At 61.1% G+C, this 18,690-nt stretch overlaps 1 protein-coding gene across 2 annotated transcripts in view; it reads right to left on the bottom strand.

The window, feature by feature from the left end:
- Positions 1-18,690, bottom strand: part of FAM19A5 (family with sequence similarity 19 member A5, C-C motif chemokine like) — a 179,846-nt gene that overhangs the window by 93,414 nt on the left and 67,742 nt on the right. Inside the window, exon 1 of one of the 2 annotated variants that reach the window (XM_018048923.1) lies at positions 13,432-13,696. The exons of the other annotated variant lie outside the window; for it this stretch is intronic. Coding sequence (XP_017904412.1) covers positions 13,432-13,522 — 91 coding nt within the window. The 5' untranslated portion in view covers positions 13,523-13,696. Of the gene's footprint in view, positions 1-13,431; positions 13,697-18,690 lie in introns of those variants that run through there. 2 annotated transcript variants of the gene reach the window in all.

Raw genomic sequence — 18,690 nt, 5'->3', positions numbered from 1 at the left:
CATCCCGGAGCCTCGGGATGCTTGGGGGCACCTGCTGTCCTGACCCCACCCCCACCCCGGGTCCAGGCACAGACCGGGAGGAGGAGGGCCCCGACTGGACCAAGAAGCCATGGGTTCCCACTCAGGACTCAGGGGTGCGGAAGTCAGAGACGGACGGGACTGGACAAGCTGGTCCCTGGAAGGAGGTCAGCTCAGGACCCAGAGAGCTCACCCCAGGACCCCCGTGGGAGCACTCCCACCCGCCAGGGAGCCCACCACACGTGCAGGTGGGCGGACACTGGCTATTCCTGGACCACAGGCAGCGCCACACCCCCGGTCACTCCTCCAGCAGCTAAAGGGCGCTCCCGACTACTAGTCTCACCTGACCTTCCCCGTGGCTACCTCCTGGGTCCCTGTCCCCACCCCAAGCCGGCAGGAGACCTCTGTCCACAGTGAGGTCGCCCTCAGGACCTCCCACACCTCTGTGCCCTCCCCCTGCAGGGTCAGAGCCTGCAGCATCTCCGGCCGCCCTCCAGGTGGACGGCTGCGTCAGAGGCCGTCTGATGAGGTTCTGGGGGAGCAGGACCCCGGGGGCAGCCTGTGATGGGGCATAGGCATCCCTCTCCTGCCCCCCAGTCTCTGCCTTTAATGGTGCTTCCCACCCAAGAGGAACCACTTTCCCTTCTAGAAGATTCTTCAGGCAGAGTACCCCCCCCCTTCTCATGCACACTTTCCCAGCCTCAGTGGGAAGACAACTATGCCCAGAAGTTTGTTCTCAATGCCAAGACACACATTTAATGAAAAAAAAGAAAAAAGAAGTACTCGAGGTTCGACCGTGAGTCAGCTTGTTAGGATGACTCGCAAGCGAAGAGAGTGAACGTCACAGACACATTTTGAACAGCGTGCCGGGAAACTGCTAAGCTGGCAACCGACTATTCCAAGTGCAATCAAACGTGCCGTGGGGGAGGCCAGGCACCCATGCCAAAGTGGCTTTCACAATTTTCTTTAAAAAATGAAAGGAAAGAAAAAACAACCAACTTTCACACAGATATGTGCGGTCCATGAATAGAAGCAGAGTCCTGGCCCCATGCGGTCAGCTCAGCCTGCAGACGGCCGGCCCCAGGAGGGCAGGAAACCAGGGCCTCTGAGGGCAGGATGCAGGGATCTCTGGGCACTGCCCCTTCCATCAAGGAATGACGGGGCTCAGCAGGAGGAAGCCCCCAGCCCCCAGGAGAATCCCAAACACAGGGAAGGCCCAGGCTGGAAGGGGGCTGGTGCTTGCTACGTTAAGGTCTGCAAGACCTCTGGTCCTGGGTGATGGCCTCAGTGCCCGGTCACAGGTGAATCATCTTCCAGCCTCCATGTGGTGAGTGGAACAGTGGACCCTGAAGGTAGGTCTACCCAGAACCCCGGAAGGTCTACTCAGAACCCTGGAAGGTCTATCCAGAACCCCGGAAGGTCTACCCAGAACCCTGGAAGGTCTACCCAGAACCCCAGAAAATCTACCCAGAATCCTGGAAGGTCTGCTCAGAACCCTGGAAGGTCTGCTGCTGCCGCTGCTGCTGCTGCTGCTAAGTCACTTCAGTTGTGTCGGACTCTGTGCGACCGCATAGACGGCAACCCACCAGGCTCCCCCGTCCCTGGGATTCTCAAGGCAAGAGCACTGGAGTGGGTTGCCATTTCCTTCTCTGCCCAGAACCCCAGAAGGTCTACCCAGAACCGTGGAAGGTCTACCAAGAACCCTGGAAAGTCTGCCCAGAACCCCGGAAGGCCTACCCAGAACCCTGTTCAGTTCAGTTCAGTTCAGTCGCTCAGTCGTGTCCGACTCTTTGCGACCCCATGAATCGCAGCACGCCAGGCCTCGCTGTCCATCACCAGCTCCCGGAGTTCACTCAGACTCACGTCCATCGAGTCCGTGATGCCATCCAGCCATCTCATCCTGGGTCGTCCCCTTCTCCTCCTGCCCCCAATCCCTCCCAGCATCACAGTCTTTTCCAATGAGTCAACTCTTGGCATGAGGTGGCCAAAGTACTGGAGTTTCAGCTTCAGCATCATTCCTTCCAAAGAAATCCCAGGACTGATCTTCAGAATGGACTGGTTGGATCTCCTTGCAGTCCAAGGGACTCTCAACAGTCTTCTCCAACACCACAGTTCAAAAGCATCAATTCTTCGGCACTCAGCTTTCTTCACAGTTCAACTCTCACATCCATACACGACCACTGGAAAAACCATAGCCTTGACTAAACGGACCTTTGTTGGCAAAGTAATGTCTATTCCACATTCAAGGTCAGAGGGCGCAGCAGTGAAGAGATGCCCCTCGTCCAAGGTAGGGAGCAGCGGCTGTGCTTTGCTGGAATAGCCGTGAAGAGATACCCCACATCCAAGGTGTGAGAAACCCAAGTAAGATGGTAGGTGTTGCAAGACGGTAGACACACTGAAACCATAATCACAGAAAACTAGTCAATCTAATCACACTAGGACCACAGCCTTGTCTAACTCAATGAAACTAAGCCATGCCCGCAGGGCCACCCAAGATGGGCGGGCATGGTAGAGAGGTCTGACAGAATGTGGTCCAGTGGAGAAGGGAATGGCAAACCACTTCAGTATTCTTGCCTTGAGAACCCCATGAACAGTATGAAAAGGCAAAATGATAGGATACTGAAAGAGGAACTGGAGATCAATGGAGAAATAACTCCAGAAAGAATGAAGGGATGGAGACAAAGCAAACACAATACCCAGTTGTGGATGTGACTGGTGATAGAAGCAAGATCCGATGCTGTAAAGAGCAATATTGCATAGGAACCTGGAATGTCAGGTCCATGAATCAAGGCAAATTGGAACTGGTCAAACAGTTGGCAAGATGGCAAGAGTGAACGTCGACATTCTAGGAATCAGCGAACTAAGATGGACTGGAATGGGTGAATTTAACTCAGATGACCATTATATCTACTACTGTGGGCAGGAATCCCTCAGAAGAAATGGAGTAGCCATCATGGTCAACAAAAGAGTCTGAAATGCAGTACTTGGATGCAATCTCAAAAACGACAGAATGATCTCCGTTCATTTCCAAGGCAAACCATTCAGTATCACAGTAATCCAAGTCTATGCCCCAACCAGTAACGCTGAAGAAGCTGAAGTTGAACGGTTCTATGAAGACCTACAAGACCTTTTAGAACTAACACCTTAAAAAGATGTCCTTTTCATTATCGGGGACTGGAATGCAAAAGTAGGAAGTCAAGAAACACCTGGAGTAACAGGCAAATTTGGCCTTGGAATGTGGAATGAAGCAGGGCAAAGGCTAATAGAGTTTTGCCAAGAAAATGCACTGGTCATAGCAAACACCCTCTTCCACAACACAAGAGAAGACTCTACACATGGACATCACCAGCTGGTCAACACCAAAATCAGATTGATTATATTCTCTGCAGCCAAAGATGGAGAAGCTCTATACAGTCAACAAAAACAAGACCGGGAGCTGACTGTGGCTCAGATCATGAATTCCTTATTGCCAGATTCAGACTTTAATTGAAGAAAGCAGGGAAAACCGCTAGACCATTCAGGTATGACCTAAATCAAATCCCTTATGATTATACAGTGGCAGTGAGAACCTTGTTAGATCTACCCAGAACCCCGGTAGGTCTACCCAGAGCCCTGGAAGGTGGTCTGCTCTGGGGTAAATGTCCTTGCAGATACAGTGAAGCTCTCAGGACAAGGTCATCTGGATGCGGGTGGGCCTGAAATGCAAGCGTGCATCCTGATGAGAGCGGAGCAGGAGGAGGCCACGCGCCCAGGCAGAGACTGGAGAGATGGGCCCCGAGCCCGGGAGAGCCAGGGCTGCCGGCAGCCACCAAAAGCATGAAGCAGCCTGGAAGGAACCTCCCACCCCCACAACGCCTCGGCCTGGACTTTCGGCCTGCAAAAGGAGGGGACAGTAAGTGTTCATTCTTCAAGCCTCCAGTGTGGTCCTGTGTCTTGCAGTCCCCAGAAGCTGACCTCCCACCTCTCTCTTCAGCGTCCTCCGTGGAGTGCACGTCCCACATTAGAGGGAGGCCCCTTCGTTCTCAGTCGGCCTGGACACCAAGGAAGTGACCACGGCTACTGGAGCGCAGCCTGAGACGGCTCTCACTTGCATGCATGACCCTCCGGGGCCCCTGCTGCCCAGAGCCTCAGCCCCGTGCCCACCAGCCTCCTGCTGCCTGGCTCAGCCTGTTCGCCAGGCCCGGCGCGCAGTAGATGCTCCATAAACATGCACCCCCAGGGCTCACTGCCTCCACCGCGACCCCCCCACGAGTGTCCCTGTCTGGTCGGGAAGGAACTCTCCATCTTCTGTGAGCAAGAAGCCAGCCCTGTGGCCGTAAATAGAAGGTAACCATAAAAATAAACACACGACCGTTAAAATGAAAAATGCCCACCCAAGCCCACATAAAGTCATCTCGTATGCACAGCCTACGTGCCCTGGCTTTGGGAAACACTGATTTACGGACGGAGGCGTGTTGAGGACTTCCGGACCGCCCCCAACCCCCACCGCCGGGAGACGCTGCTTCTGCCTCAAGCTGGGACTCGATGGCTGTTGCTTTTGTGGGCCCAGACACCAGACAGGAGACCACGTCTTGGCCTGAACACTGACGGAGCATCTGTCCATCCGGGCCTCCCTGGGACAGAGGTGGTGAGACGCCTGCACTCACGGCACATGTGGCCGGGCTCCTCCAGGCACGCGCCCCTCCATCACCCGCATGCGGCCTGCTGGTTTCCTGCGGCCGCAGCAACAATGAGAGCAAACCCTGGAAACTCATCCCGCCGGTCCTGGAAGCCACAGGTCCAAGGCTGAGGTGTGGGCAGGGCCACACACTCTCTGGATCCTCCGGGGAGGGCCCTCTGCCTCTTCCAGCCTCTGCAAGCCGTGGGTATCCCTTGGCTGGTGGCCACATCGTCCATCTCTGCTCCACCTTCACGTGGCCTCTCTTGGGTCTCTTCTAAGGACGCTTCTCTCTGGATGCAGGGTGGACCCCATCCAGGACGATGGCACCCAGAGAGCCTTGCCTTAACCTCACCTGCAAATCACACCTCCTCCCCAACCAGGCCCACCCACAGGTTCTGGGTGCACTGTCCCTGGGGAGCCATTGCTCAGTTCTCAGCTGTGTGCTTCATCAGGAGCCCGGCTCGTCACTTACAGGGTCCCACGGGCACCAGCACACAGCCCGTGCCCAGCATACTACAGGCGCTCAATGTGAGCACCACCCTGGGCCCCTATGGCTAGCAAGGCTGCCGCCCAGGCAATCGGCCCTGGGGGCTGTGGCCGTGCAGGGGCTCCCGGGCAAGCGGGGCTCACGACGATGGCGGGGCTGGGGCTCCTGCAAAGCATAGCTAAGCATCAGTGAGACTGGGGTTCCTGTCTCAGTGAAGCGTGCGGAGCCTGCTCAGCTGCTCCTGCAGTTGGAGAAGAGAGGGAACTGGCTGATACAACCCACCTTCTCCAGGCAGAGGCTGACTTTGAAAAGACCGTGTGATTGAAAGGCTACACACCCTCCTCCAGACTCTTGGGAAGAACAAAGGGCTGAGGGTGGGCATGTGTGGTACCAGTTGGGACTTCCTGCAGGGTCCTCAGTGACCTTCCAGAACCAGCCTCCTGCCTGAACCGGGGGCCCTGGGGACAGGGGGCAGTGGCAGAGGGGCCGCCCACGAGGTCCAGCCTCAGCCCCTTGCCGGACCCACTATCACACCGGGAAACCAGGGCTCAGACCAGCCGCTGGCACCCCGGGGTCACAGCTTCACTGCGGAGGTCACACCCCAAGTCCTGCAGGGTGGGGAAGGTGGGCACCACCATGCCGTCCATCCAGCCTGAGACCTCGGGTCACTCCCCCAAGCCAGGGAGCCAGTGCCCATGGGACCCACCAGGGCCACAGCTGGCGGGCTGAGGCCTCCAGGGTGACCACCCCAGGCCCAATAAGGACCAAGTCATTATTGACCAGGACACCAGGGAGCTCAGTGTACTGAAGGTGGCCCTCTCAAGGCTGGCCAGGCTCCCCAAAGCCTGCCCGAGGTGCCCCCTGACTGTCCCTGGGTCACATTGCCCTAGAGATGGCCACCACGCGACTGGAGAGGCACCACCCTGACCGTCCCATCCCACCCTAGGAAGGCCTGAGATGGTCCAGGGTCTCCTGGCCCTGACCTCAACCACCAAGAGCATCCTGGCCTCACACCTGCAGGGTTTTCATCAGACGGGGCAGGCTCCATCTCCTAAGGAGGATTAGATGCAAAGAATAAAAAGGGCTCCCGTGCACCCTGGGAGGGCAACAGACAAACATGGGCCCGTGGGCGGGAAAGGCTAGACCCGGGGTCACCTGCCCCACGGGTGGGCTGTGAAGACCACTGACACACCCACAGCCCTTGGCTCGGTCTGGTCAGACACGCGACACCGTCCACGGGGCTGGGGGTCAGCCACGACGCCTCACATGGGTCCCCGGAGCACGATCTGAGTCTGTGACCCACTTTCTCTAATCACGTGTGGGATCTTCCTACTGTAAGTGGGGGTGGCCTGGGTGGTACCCCTCGAGCTCCCCGGTGGCCAGAGGGGCTGGGGCACAGGGCAGGCCTCTCTCCCACTCCTGCAAAGTCGTGTTTGGACAAAGGGCCACGTGATCCACAGGGGACCACCTGTAAATCCCCACGGACACCATCAAGGTCCCCAGCCAAGGGCGGCAGGGTGCATGCCGGCGTCCTCAGGGACAGCACGGGACAGGGCAGCCGAGCACACAGCCCAGCTCTTGCCCTGGGCCGCCGGGGCACTGACGGTTGGCGGCAGAGGCTGCGTGGATGGCAGGAAGCAGATGACCCTGCACAGCCAGGTGATGGGGGACGCACACCCGGTTCCCCACCTGCGAGCATCTGCCCTTCCTCTGCTAAAAAGGCGACCCTGCTTCTCCCCCCGACCACCCGCTGCAGCTCCACAAACACACACCGGTGCTTGGAAGGACGGGGCTGGCCCTTCTTGCTGCTCAGGTCACTGCCAGGGGACTGGGTGGGCCAAGAACAGCCTCCATCCACCGCCAGCCCCGGGCAGCCAGCAGTGGGTGACCCTCCCGGCCGGCAGCCTGGGCCAGCTCGTGGACAGCATCTCAGCCCCAGGCAGGCAGCAAAGGCTTCCTGCCCTCAGGACTACGGAAAGGCTAGGAAGCAGGCGGGTCTCGGCCTTCCTGCGCTGGACTCTCCGGGGCCACGTGGGGATGGGCCCTCCCCGCCAGGATGGGGCTCGGGGTGGGGCTTCATTCAAGCCTGGTCAGCGGCCTCCAAATCCCTGGAGGCTCAGGGCCACCCCAGCCCACCAGGCTCTCAGGGCCCAGGCCTGCTTCTGGCTCCTTCCTGGACTGCCTCTGCCAGGAACAAGGCTGAGACCCTCGGTCTGACGGGTCCTGGGGTGGCCTGCAGGGCTGGGCCTGTCCCCTGCCCTTTCAGCTGTCCTGGGCTCTCACCTCCCTTGGGAAGCCTCTTGCCTTAGAGACAGTTCTGGAGGGCATAGGTTGGGTCGGTGGTCAGAGTCCTTGTGAGGGAGAGATGGAGGGCCCTGTCCCTCCCTGGAAACTCCCTGAAGCAAGACCCAGCGTCCGGAACATGCTGGCGGTCGCAGCTGAGGTCTCCCAGATGGGGTGACCCGGGGAAGGAATCTCGGGGGGGGTGACCCGGGGAAGGAATCTCGAGGGGGGTGACCCGGGGAAGGAATCTCAGGGGGGGTGACCCGGGGAAGGAATCAGGGGGGCAGGGAGTGGGTGTGGACCTAGGCTGCAGCTTGAGTCCCTGGCTCCATCCAAGGTCAGCATCCCCTTCAGCTCAAGAAACACGGGCTGGACCAGCCTAAGTCTCAGGTCTGTGATCCCGTCCATTCTGCCAAGGAGGAGACTGAGGGTCCCAGTGGTCCAGGGACTTGCCTGATATCACATGTCCACCCAGCTTCCCAGTTCCAAAGGCCCTTTGCACAAGCATGTGTAAGCCACGAGCCAGGCGCTGGGTCAGCGAGGTACGGGATGTGTGAGGTGTGAGACCCCAGGGGCCGCCGGGCTCCGGGTCCAAGCAGAGAGAAAGAGACAGTGAGTGCACACGCTGGCCCACGTCCCCTCGGCCTCTGTGGCCTCTGCGACCCGGGCCTGTCCGTGGACATCGCTGGGCCTCGCTGGACGTGGCCGCTCCGGGCAAGGCAGCCCCAGGGTGCTGGGGGCAGAGGCGGGACCCCAGGGGCCTCTCCCCTGCTTCCTGGCTCCCGGCTGGGTGCTGCCCCTCCGCGTGCCTGCACGTGCGTGTGTCCACCCATGCCTGTGTTCCCACGTTTGTGTCACCTGCGTGAGCGCCTTGGTGCGCACAGGGAACAGACTCAGAAGAAGCGATGAAGGGAGCGGTCACGGCGGGCCAGCTGGCCACCAGCACAGCAGGGCAAGGGCTCCAGGGTCACTGCGGGCCTCTCCAGGGCTCTGAGCCCATTCACTAAACGCGTGTGAACAGCAGCACACGTTACACGCAGACGCACAGAGGCAACCTTGCTGCTTTCTGTCACACAGCTCACACTGCCCTCTGCATCTCCTGTGACCATCTACTGACCGGCAGCGCAGAGGTTAAGGGGTGGCGTCCTGATCCAAGAGCGGGTTCTCAGTGTATCTCACGCACTCCACGTGCCTAGGGACAGAACACCTGTGGAGAGTGCTTAGTGAACGCATCCATATCGTCAAACTCTCCAGCCTAAAGGAGACCAGCCCTGAATATGCAACGGAAGGACTGGAGCTGAAGCTCCAATACTTGGCCACCTGACGCTCAGAGCTGACTCATTGGAAAAGACCCGAAGCTGGGAAAGACTAGGGGCAGGAGGAGAAGGGGACAACAGGATGAGATGGCTGGATGGCGTCACCGACTCGATGGACGTGAGTTTGAGCAAGCTCCGGGAGCCAGTGGAGGACAGAAGAGTACTGCAGTCCATGGGGTCTCAGAGAGTCGGACGTGACTTCACGACTGAACAGCAAGCCACCATATCCACACACACACACACATACACACACACAGAGTCAGCGGAGCTCCACTGCCGGGGACCCAGCACCCCTGCCTCCTGCAGGCCTCAGCGGCCCTCCGCAGGGAGGGGACCTGGCCACCCCACCCTGCCCCCTCGCTGCTGGCGCCCCTGCACGGGGCTGCGTCCCCAGGGCAGGCAGAGGGCCTGGTGTAACAGCCTGGTGCGTACAGGTCTGTAAACCAGACCCTGGAGCTGGAGCTCACACGGTGATGCCTGCTCAGGGTGGAGGCCAAGACAGGGCCTGAAGAGCTTCCAGAGATGAGGGCGGAGAGTCCGGCCACGGGCAGCCCTCCCAAGCCTGCACGCCTCTGCCCGGCCCCGGGGGTGTGACAGCAGCCGGGCAGGCCCCGGCGCCCCCGCACATGGGCAGGTACCCCGTGACCAGCCCCTCTCCGCTTTCACTTTGTCCAGCTGTCAGGCGCTCCGCAACGAGGCTCCCGTTACAGTGAGTGCGGGTTGCAGACTCTTTGCCACGTGGAAATGATGATACACGGCAATGAGGAGCCGGGCTACTTCGATGAGGCCCCCAAGTGCTCCCCAGCCGGCCCCACTGCCCTGGCCTCAAAAAGGGCCTCTGCTGAGGGGAGAAAAGGCAGCATGGGCAGGCCCCTCGGCGCGCAGCCGGAGGCTCCAGGAGAAACAGGCAGGCACGGTGGGCGGGGCGCCCCTGGCCTCCCGGGAGGTCCGGGCGGGTGGTCGGAGGCGTCCGGAACACAGAGCGTCTCAGTCTTCTGCTGACTTGAACACCAGCCCTAGGCCTCTGTCCTGACCCTCCTCATTATCACAGCCTCTGAGAACCATTTGGGCACAGCCTGGGCCCCAGAACTCATCTGTGCTCGGAAGCTTGACACGGGATCCACAATCCTTCCCAACCCACGGGGGGCTGCGCGCACGCGTCAGTGCCCGGGAGACCCCCGTGTGCATTGTTACCGGGGTGATTCTCTGCTCCCACAGGTACATTTCTGATGGGCCCCTGAGCACCAGGAGCTGTGCTTTCAGGCCTCTGTCCACTTTTTAAAATAAACTCATACGTATGAGCCAGAGTTACCCCTGGGCTCACTCCTGAGCTCGAGACGCCGACAGTGATAACCACCCGGCGCAGAGTCACGCCATTCACAGGACGCCGCAGAGGGGCTGCCGGGGGTAAGCGTGCTCCCTGCCAGCCCTGGGCTCCCAGAGTCCCGCTTCTCTTCCAGAATGAGGCGCTAACTAAATGAACCAAAGTGGAATCCCTCAGAGCAGCTGTCCGATTCAGAAAGGACCTCCGGAATCAAGGCCGGGTCCACGGCAAGTGTGTCCGGAGGTACACACTCATCTCCCGAAACACGCTCTCCCACAGAGGCTGTGAGTCACACGCGCACCCGCCACCCAGCTCTGCAGCCCCCAAGGAGAGGGAGGTGCAGGCGGACCTCAGACCCACAGCTGCAGGCAAGAGCGGACGGTACTGCTCCGGTTACATCAGCAGCGGCCCGAGGGCCTGAATCTGCGTGGTGACTGAAAAGCTGGGAGATAAATACCTTCAAGTCTTTGGTAGAGGGAGATGGAAAATCTTTTTTTCTTTTCCTAATTCCTGCCGCTTCCTTAGGCCGTGTTCTGAGACGTAGCGTCATTAGGGAGATAAAAGGAAGTCTCCCCTCTGCCCTCTTGGGGCACAGCACCATGCGGGCCCTCTGTCCCTTGATTAAGAGGCTGCATTTGAAATCAGCTCCCCAGACCACCCCCCCACCCCGCCCTGGACTAGTTCACAAACACCGGGCAGGTGCAGGCTGTGTCCAGAGGCCAAGGCTAGCCCGAGCTCCCCAGAGGACGGTCAGGGCATCCCGAGGGGCGAGCGGGAGGAAGCAGGGGTGCCCAGGTCCCCGCAGCCCCCACTCCAGGCAGCAGCCCTCTCTCCCCCGCCCTCTGGGTGCCCGGCCCGGCTGGCCGCAGCGGGCAGGAGGCTCTCACAAAGACCGGCCTGGCCAAGACTGCAATCAGGGAGCACAATACGCCTCTCTCTAGTGCACAGCCCTATTCATCTTCGCCAACACTGGGAGACAGACTGGCCAGAGGGGCACGGATTAGCCACGGGATGACCCGCATCTGCACACAAAAGGCAGAGTGTGGAAAAGCGGCTCCCCGGGCCCCCATTCTTCACCGCTGAAAAAGCCAGATTCAGGGAAATGGCCATTTAAACAGCTCTCTCCCACCCGTCCGCAGACAACAAGTCACAATTGTCTGTCCGCCCGCCACGCTCCCCCCCTCCTGGGGCCAGTGCGCCTGGAAGGAAGTGGCCTGGGGCCTGCAGCCAGAGGGCCCGGGGGTCCCGTGCATCCAGGGTGGGCCCACCCTTGGCCCCCAGCATCTGCCCAGGGCTCCCGACCCCACAGGGGACAGTCAGGGAGGGCAGGGTGCTTGCTCCCAGTCTGACCTTTCAGAGAGACGGTGCGCAGGGCGCTCCAACCTGGGAAGCAGGAATGTGACATTCTTTCAGGATGGACAGACGGCGCTTCTAAGGATTGTAGACAGCTGTGCACACAAACAAACTTCCCTAGAGTGCCTGCAGAGCACGGACCTGCTCCGGGCCCACGCCCCACCTCCCTGTTCCTACACCGGCTTCCAGAGCGTTGAGCGCCTCGTGGAGGTTGCTGCCCAGAGCAGGGTAAACGCGGAGGTTTCTGTGCCAGGCTCTCCAATAACCCATCCTCAGAAAACAGCACCCTCTCCGAGCAAGATGAGGCCCTGAAACCCTGCCCTGCCCTGCACCCAGACTCTTTGAATCTAAGAGATAGAAACCTCTGTCGATCAAAACATGCGTCTTGACCTTAAGACGTGGGGCCTCAGGAGGACGGCAGGGCCTCTGAAGACAGCAGGACAGGTCGGTTCCCACCGGGCGAACGGAAGGCTGGGGCTCGGCCAGAGGCGCTCAGAGCTCCCCCTCTCACCACGACGGCTCTAAGATCACCGAGAATCTGTCTCTACACAGAACAACCCCCTCCCCGGGGGAACACACACACAGCCTGGCCCTTTCCACCTTAGAAGTAGTGAACTTCACAGGAGTCCCCCTTTCAAGAGATCCCTCTGAAAGCACAGCCCGGTGGAAAGGAAGGGTGAGGAACTGTGGTTCACTTGGTGGGCCCCGGAGTCCCCTGGCAGAGCGCGCAGCTGGGATCAGCCCCTGGGTGGCTTGCTAGCCCCCAGGGACCACCCAACACCAGCAGAGCCAGCCACTCCTGAAGCAGGCCGGTGGTGGAGGGCGGGCCTCCAGTTCATCGGAAACTCACCGGGCCCTCTCCGGGCGGCCTGGGCCTGCAGCAGCACCCCCATGGTGGGGGAGCAGTCTCCTCTCCCTTCAGGGTCTGGACCCAAAACCAAGGGCAGGAAATGGACACCAGGCCAAAGGAGGTGACGGGCAGCCTGGCCTCCCACACCTACCTGCTTCCGGAGAGCCAGAGGCAGCTCGTTAATTAGGCTGGAAAGCAGCTGAACGCTGCACACCCGTCCTTTGTGAGGGCCAGGAGCTAACGAGGATCCGCCTGCGCTCCCGGCCACGGCGGCTTGGAGGTGGGCTGGCGTGCCCTGCCGGCCGGGGTGGGGGTGGGGGGGCACCGCGCAGTCCTGGGGACAAGGGGCCTGGGGGCGAGGGCACGGCCACCAGGGCAGTGGTGAGTCCCCGGGCCGGCTGTTCCACAAGGGCAGCCGGGCTGAGCCGAGTGCACCCGGGCTGCCCTCCAGAGCCCGGGCCTCCGAGCCAGCAAGTTCCCAGGAATGCCCCGGGTACTCGGGGCGGCACCCGCCCTGCGAGAGCCCCGGGGCTCCTTCCCTGGACAGGAGGTGCAGGGCCGCCCCTCCCACAAATGCTTCCATCAACTTGCCCGACTCAACCAAGTCCCAAGAAAGATCCACTGCAGCGCCGAGCTCTGCTCTCAAGCAGGCAGGGAGGACGGGGGCCGGACTTGGTGCGGGGCCAGGCGCTCTGGCGGGCGAGCCCCTGCTCCCAGAGCCGGCGGGCCCCGGGCTCGCCCGGAAGGCGGCGCGGAGAGCGGGGTGCGGGCGCGCAGGCCTCGTCCGGGCTCCCTCCGCCCGGGCCCGCGCCTGGCCCGCCAGCGTGGAGCGCGGGTGCCATCTACCGAGAGCCGGCGGACAGAGGCCGGGCGCCGCTGCCCACGAGCCGTGCGGGGAAGGGGACGGCACGGCAGCCCCGGAGCGGGCCGGGGCCCGGAGGCGCCAGAAGCACCGAGGCCGCCGCGTCCGCGCCGCCCGCCACCTCGGACCCGGGGCTGAGCGCGGCTGCGGGATCCGCGCGGGGCCGGGCAGGGTGCGCGCCGGGCGCCGGGGCCCCGCAGTGGTGCCGGGCTGGCCGGGCCGAGCGCAGCGGCGGCGGCCGAACGTGCTGGAAGCCTGGCGCGCGGGGGGACAATTACCTTCTTTCAGGAACTGCGCGTGGATCAGCAGGACGAGGAAGCAGCAGAGCGCGGCCCCCGCGAGTGCCCAGAGCGCCTTCAGGAGCTGCATCGCGGAGTGCCCGCTCGGCCGGCGCCCCCCAAGTCGAGCAGCAAAGGTCCAGGCGCCGCATCAGCGCCCCGCCGGGTGCAGCCGCCGCGGCCGCCCGCTCGCGCCCTCCATCCGCGCCAACGCCGCGCTCCGCCGCGACTGGAGGTGCCGCTCCGGGAGCCGGGCTGTGTCTTTTTGGGCAGGGGGAGGGGAGCGGGCGGGGGCGCGGGGAGGGGGCGGGCGGGGCGGGGAGGTTAGCACCGAGGCTCGGGCCGCGGCGGCCGCCGCTCCGGCCGCTCGGCCACCAGCGCGGGCTGCGGGGCGCCGGGAGCCCGGGCGCGGGGGGGTGGCCGCCGCGGCCCCATGAATCAGCCCCGCCGCCGCCCCCGGAGCCGCGCCGCCGGCAGGGCTCGGACGGCGGGCCGTGGATTGCGCAACGGCCCGACCGCCGGTCGCCTGTCGCCTCCCGCCGCTGCCTTCCTCTCGCCGCCGCCGCCGCCGCCGCCGCCGCCGCCGCCGCCGCGCTCGCTCCGGCCCGGGGCTCAGGGGGCCGCGCTGCCGCCGCCGCCGCCGCCGCCGCGGAGAACCGAGCGCGGGGCCGGGACTGCGCGCCGGGCGCGGGGCCGCCGCACCATCGCCGCCGCCGGGGCCCGCGCGGCCGGGCCCAGCCCGCAGGCAGAGAACTTGCGTGGCCCGGTGGCCCTCGAACGGTGCCGGCCTCCGCGCTCCCGGAGCCCGCGCCTCCGCCGCGGCGGCCGGTCGAGGCCCGGCCCGGGCTCCCGCGGGCCGCCTGCCCGGCTGGGCCGGTGGCGGCGGCGGTGGCGGCCGCGCCGACAGGTGGGGCCGGCGACAATGCGCGCCTCGCCCGCGGGACGCCGCCGCTCCGGCCCGTGGCGCGCGCCCGCCGCCCGATCGGCTCGGTCCTTCTGGGAGGACGGCGGGAGGGGCTGCGCGGCGATCGGACTCTGGCCCGCGCCCGCCGCCGTCTGCGCTCCTGCCGGCCCGCCGAGCTGCCGATGCGCACTGGGCCGCGGAGGGGACCCAGGGGACCCTTGCCGCCCTGCAGCGCCCCCGCCTGGCGCGCCGGCGGGTCAGGCGAGGCCGGTCCGGCCGAAAACCGCGGGTCGGGCTCCACCTAGGCGCGCAGGGGCCTCACTGCAGAGGCGGCCGAGGCGGGGGCCGACCGAGCGGGGATCGAGACCCTGGTGCACCCAACCCCACAGCGCTCCGCGGCCCCCGGGGGGGACCTCGGCCCAGGCGTCGCCACTGCCCAGGACTGACCCGCGGCGGCTTCTGAAAATCTGCACCTCGTCCTGGAAACACACTCGCTGCACATTCCGGCCCCAGTAGGTGCCATCCTTCGGGCCAGCGGGCTCGGCGCGTAGGCGCTCAGTCAATGCCCGGGGCTGCGCTCGATGCAGGAGCGGGTCGTTCCTGGCCCGGCTTCCTCCCGCCTCTGGGAAGCGCTGGCATTAGCTACCAGCCCGTTTTCCTCACCAACTCTGAGTCCCAGAGCCGGGGTATCTGTGCCCAGTTCAGCGTCCCGGAGGCCAGTATCTAGGCCTCAAGGCAGTTGTTTGCCTGAATTGAACTTCAAATGCAATTCCAAATTCCCAGCAAAGAGCTTTGGCTGGGGATCAGAGAGGGAGCCTCTGCCTGATCCTAACCCCCACCATGTGGGGTGGGTGGGGCACAGGAAAGGGTCCCACCCCCAGAGTGTCCTGGGGAGCCTTAGGCCTGGAGAGCAGGCCCCAGAAAGCTGCTTTCTGCCTGCAGGGACATTGATGTGCAGGAAGGGAAAGGGGCCACTCCTGGGAGTCAAGGCCCTCCACCCACACTTGGGGACACAGACAGCAAGTCACTCTAGACCAGCACCAAGGTTGCCACCGCCGCCTACTTGGCCTGAGCTGCTGTGCCAGCCCTGGTGGGAGGGGAGGCCGCCCCTGAAGCAACCCCGCACGTGGGCTGTGTCGCTAGCCAGGACCCCTCCCTGCGGATGGTCCACGAGACACGAACACCAGCTCTGAGCCCCTACCTGGAGAAGTGGCTGCAGCCTCAGACAGGCCAAGCAACTCAGACCCTGGCTTGTGGGTGGTGGGGTGGGTGGGCGTGGTCCTCTCTCGCCTTGCATGGACCCTCAGAGTCCCATTTCCTTTAACAGCCTCTTCCTTGGCTTTCACCCCCAGGCACTTTGCAGGAACCCCCTCCCTGCAGCAGCCTCTGGGGAGCCGCCCTTGCTAACAGAATAGAGCCTGACCTCCACCAAGGTCACTGGCGGTCAGTCCTCACCTCGTGCTGCGCTGTCCCCCTCCAGAAGGTTTGAGGATCGCCGGGTGCTCACTACACACAGCCCCCCAGGACCCCAAAGGGGCCTCAAGCAGAAAGCAAGGCCAGCCTCTGACATCCTCTGTGCCCAGTCAGGTGGCTACTACTGGAAATTTTGAAAATTGCAAGTATTCTCCATTCCCCAGGAGAAGTTTTACAAACTAACCATTTTGAAGCTCCTTCTATAAAGAGAACTAAGAGAAGAGAGTTTATAAAGAGAACTGTGGTGTAAATTTATTTTCAACAAGTGCAACAGGAGGGGCTGTGCCGTGGGGACCAAATTATCCTCCGGCTCCGGGGCTTCCACAGAGCAACACGTGTGGCGTTGCTGGTGCCCTTGGAGGAGTGACAGTGATGACTGGGGGCCCCGTGACAGGTCCACAGAGGGGATGGGCCGTGCCACTGGGGAGTGAGTTCAAGGTGTCTGAATGAATACCACACACACCGCAGGAGGGGACACCCAGGGTCTGATCAAAGAGACGCGTCAAAACAAGCGATAAAGCCACAAAGGCGTGTGTACGCACGCTCAGTCACTTCAGCCGCCTCCAATTCTTTGCGGCTGAATGGACTGTAGCCTGCTGGGCTCCTCTGTCCATGGAATGCTCCAGGCCAGAATACTGGAATGGGCTGCCACGCCCTCCCCCAGGGGGTCTTCCTGGCCCAGGGACTGAGCCCGCGTCCATTGCCTCTTGCATTGGCAGGTGGGTTCTCTGCCACTGGCACCACCTGGGAATCGCCCCTCCCCCCAAAACTGGGACTCAAATTGAGGACAGTCTTCAGGCCAGGAAGGGGGGGTAGTCCTGGAGCCACTCGCTCAAAAGAAGGGAAGATGCTGTAGCCAGAGGTGTTGGAAGGAAGTCCAGGGCTCCAGAGCCAGCATACGTGACCCCAGAGGAGGAAGCATGGCTCTGAGGAGCAGAGGCCAGGCCTTCGCAGGTGGGAGTTGTGGAGCGAGCTGCTGTCAGGCAAGGGTAGCTCAGGCCAGAGCTGTAAGTGTGCTGTCCCAAGAGAGAGGAGCCTCCTGCCTGGGGAGGGGCCCAGAGGGCTGGAGGTAAGGACTGGGTGTGGAAGACACACCTTTTGTTTGCTGTGTCTCTAACTGAAACGTGACATTCCCTTCAGTTGGCCACGTAGGCAGTAAACACAAGAGTTTAGGTGTAACTGTGATTTCTGTCACTACCAGAAATTGCAGGAATCTTCATATCACATTACAGCTCATGCAGATAGCTTGAAATATCACCCTGACTTCCAATTATGGTTGTCCCACTGCCAGACATTTTTATGTAATGTTTTAATAAGGAAGCAAACATATTACTGTATCAAAATAGGTTTCCCAACATTTGATAAAACTGCATTTCGATATAATTGGTTTTCTTAGTAATCTTGTATGTTTTTATGTTGTTCTGAGAAGGGTTTCGTGAGCGTCACCAGATTGCCAAAAAGGCCCACGGGACAAACAAACCTGGGGTCTCATGATCTCCTGAGAAAGGGAGAGTGTGAGAGAGAGACAGAAAGGGCAGAGTGGACATCTCTGGTCATGCACAGCAGGTAGGGGCAGAGGACAGAGGCAGGACCATCCCCTGGGAGGGAGATTCGCAAACATCCCCAGGCTGCAGCCGGCCATCATCAGGCCAGCATGGGCCTTTGCTTGCCCACCAGCTCCACTGCTCCTTCCAAGGGTGCCAAGCCGTCCACATGCCCTGTGTCTTCCCAGGGAACCTACAGTCAGCTCTCCTGGTCAAGCAAGAACCCTGCTGGGCCAACAGGAGAGCGACATCAGTGACCACTTCCACACTCATTCTTGCAGAGAGAGGACCTGGCCAGGAGGGCGACCAGGTGTTTGCAGAAAGAGACGGAAAACCCAGGACATGAATACTCTTAACACATGCCCCTGGGCGGGGGTGGGGGATGGAAATCACTAATGACTCAGAGAAAAGTAAAGTAATACAAATAATAATTCAAGTAGCATCATTCTAGAAGAAATTTGAGAGAATCTACACTAGTGAAAGAGAAAAAGTTACCGCGGGAAAAAAAAAAGGGAGAGAAAACAAGAAGGAAGCCTTGACAATCAACAAGACTAACCAACTCGGGGCTCCAGGGGATACCCTGAGAAGTAAAACGGGCATGAGTGGAAAGCAGGCGTGGAAATTAAGGGGTGCCTTGAGGAACAGAGCATAGACAGAAATAGATGGGAGGGTCGGTACAGGCTGAGACGTGCAAGGTGTCAAACATCTATCTACAGAAAGTTTAAAGGAGAAGGTAACAGGCAACAGAGACTAGGAAATTCGGACACCCGAACACACATCCTTGGATGGCAGCCCCCAGACTCAGGATAAGTCTGATTCAGACCAGGACCCAAGAAATGCAAGGGACTCGGAGAAGCTGGCAGAATGAAGAAAAGAAAAAAACGTATGTTCTGGGAAGTCAGACACAGATGGACGCTGGGGTTTCCGTTAGCAACACAGCTTCTAGAAAACCCCAGAGCAGGTCATTGGGTGCTAAAGAGAAAAGTTTTGGCACCTAGAATTTTTATACCCAGCTAGACTATCAACACGGTTCCCCATTTGAGGGTGCACAAGAATTCGGTTGACTGGCCATGTGTCCACAGCAGGAAAATGACCTAAGGTGACGTCCCAGCAGAAAAAGGAATCAAGGAGCTGGGTGTGGGAATGTGGGACTGAAGAATACCTAGCATATTCAATTCTTTAGATGTGAACTAAGCTATAATGAATGTGCCTAAAAACACAGTAGGCCCTCACCCTTGGAAGGCTCGCCTTCACCTGGTAACACCTTCACTATGAAACGTCACACAGCTTTCTTCATAGTGCCGGTCACTCATTTGCTGTCTCTGCTGAACAACATTT

Source organism: Capra hircus, chromosome 5 (genome assembly GCF_001704415.2).
Source record: "Capra hircus breed San Clemente chromosome 5, ASM170441v1, whole genome shotgun sequence".
NCBI lineage: Eukaryota > Metazoa > Chordata > Mammalia > Artiodactyla > Bovidae > Capra > Capra hircus.
This window is presented reverse-complemented; position numbering and strand designations above follow the sequence as displayed.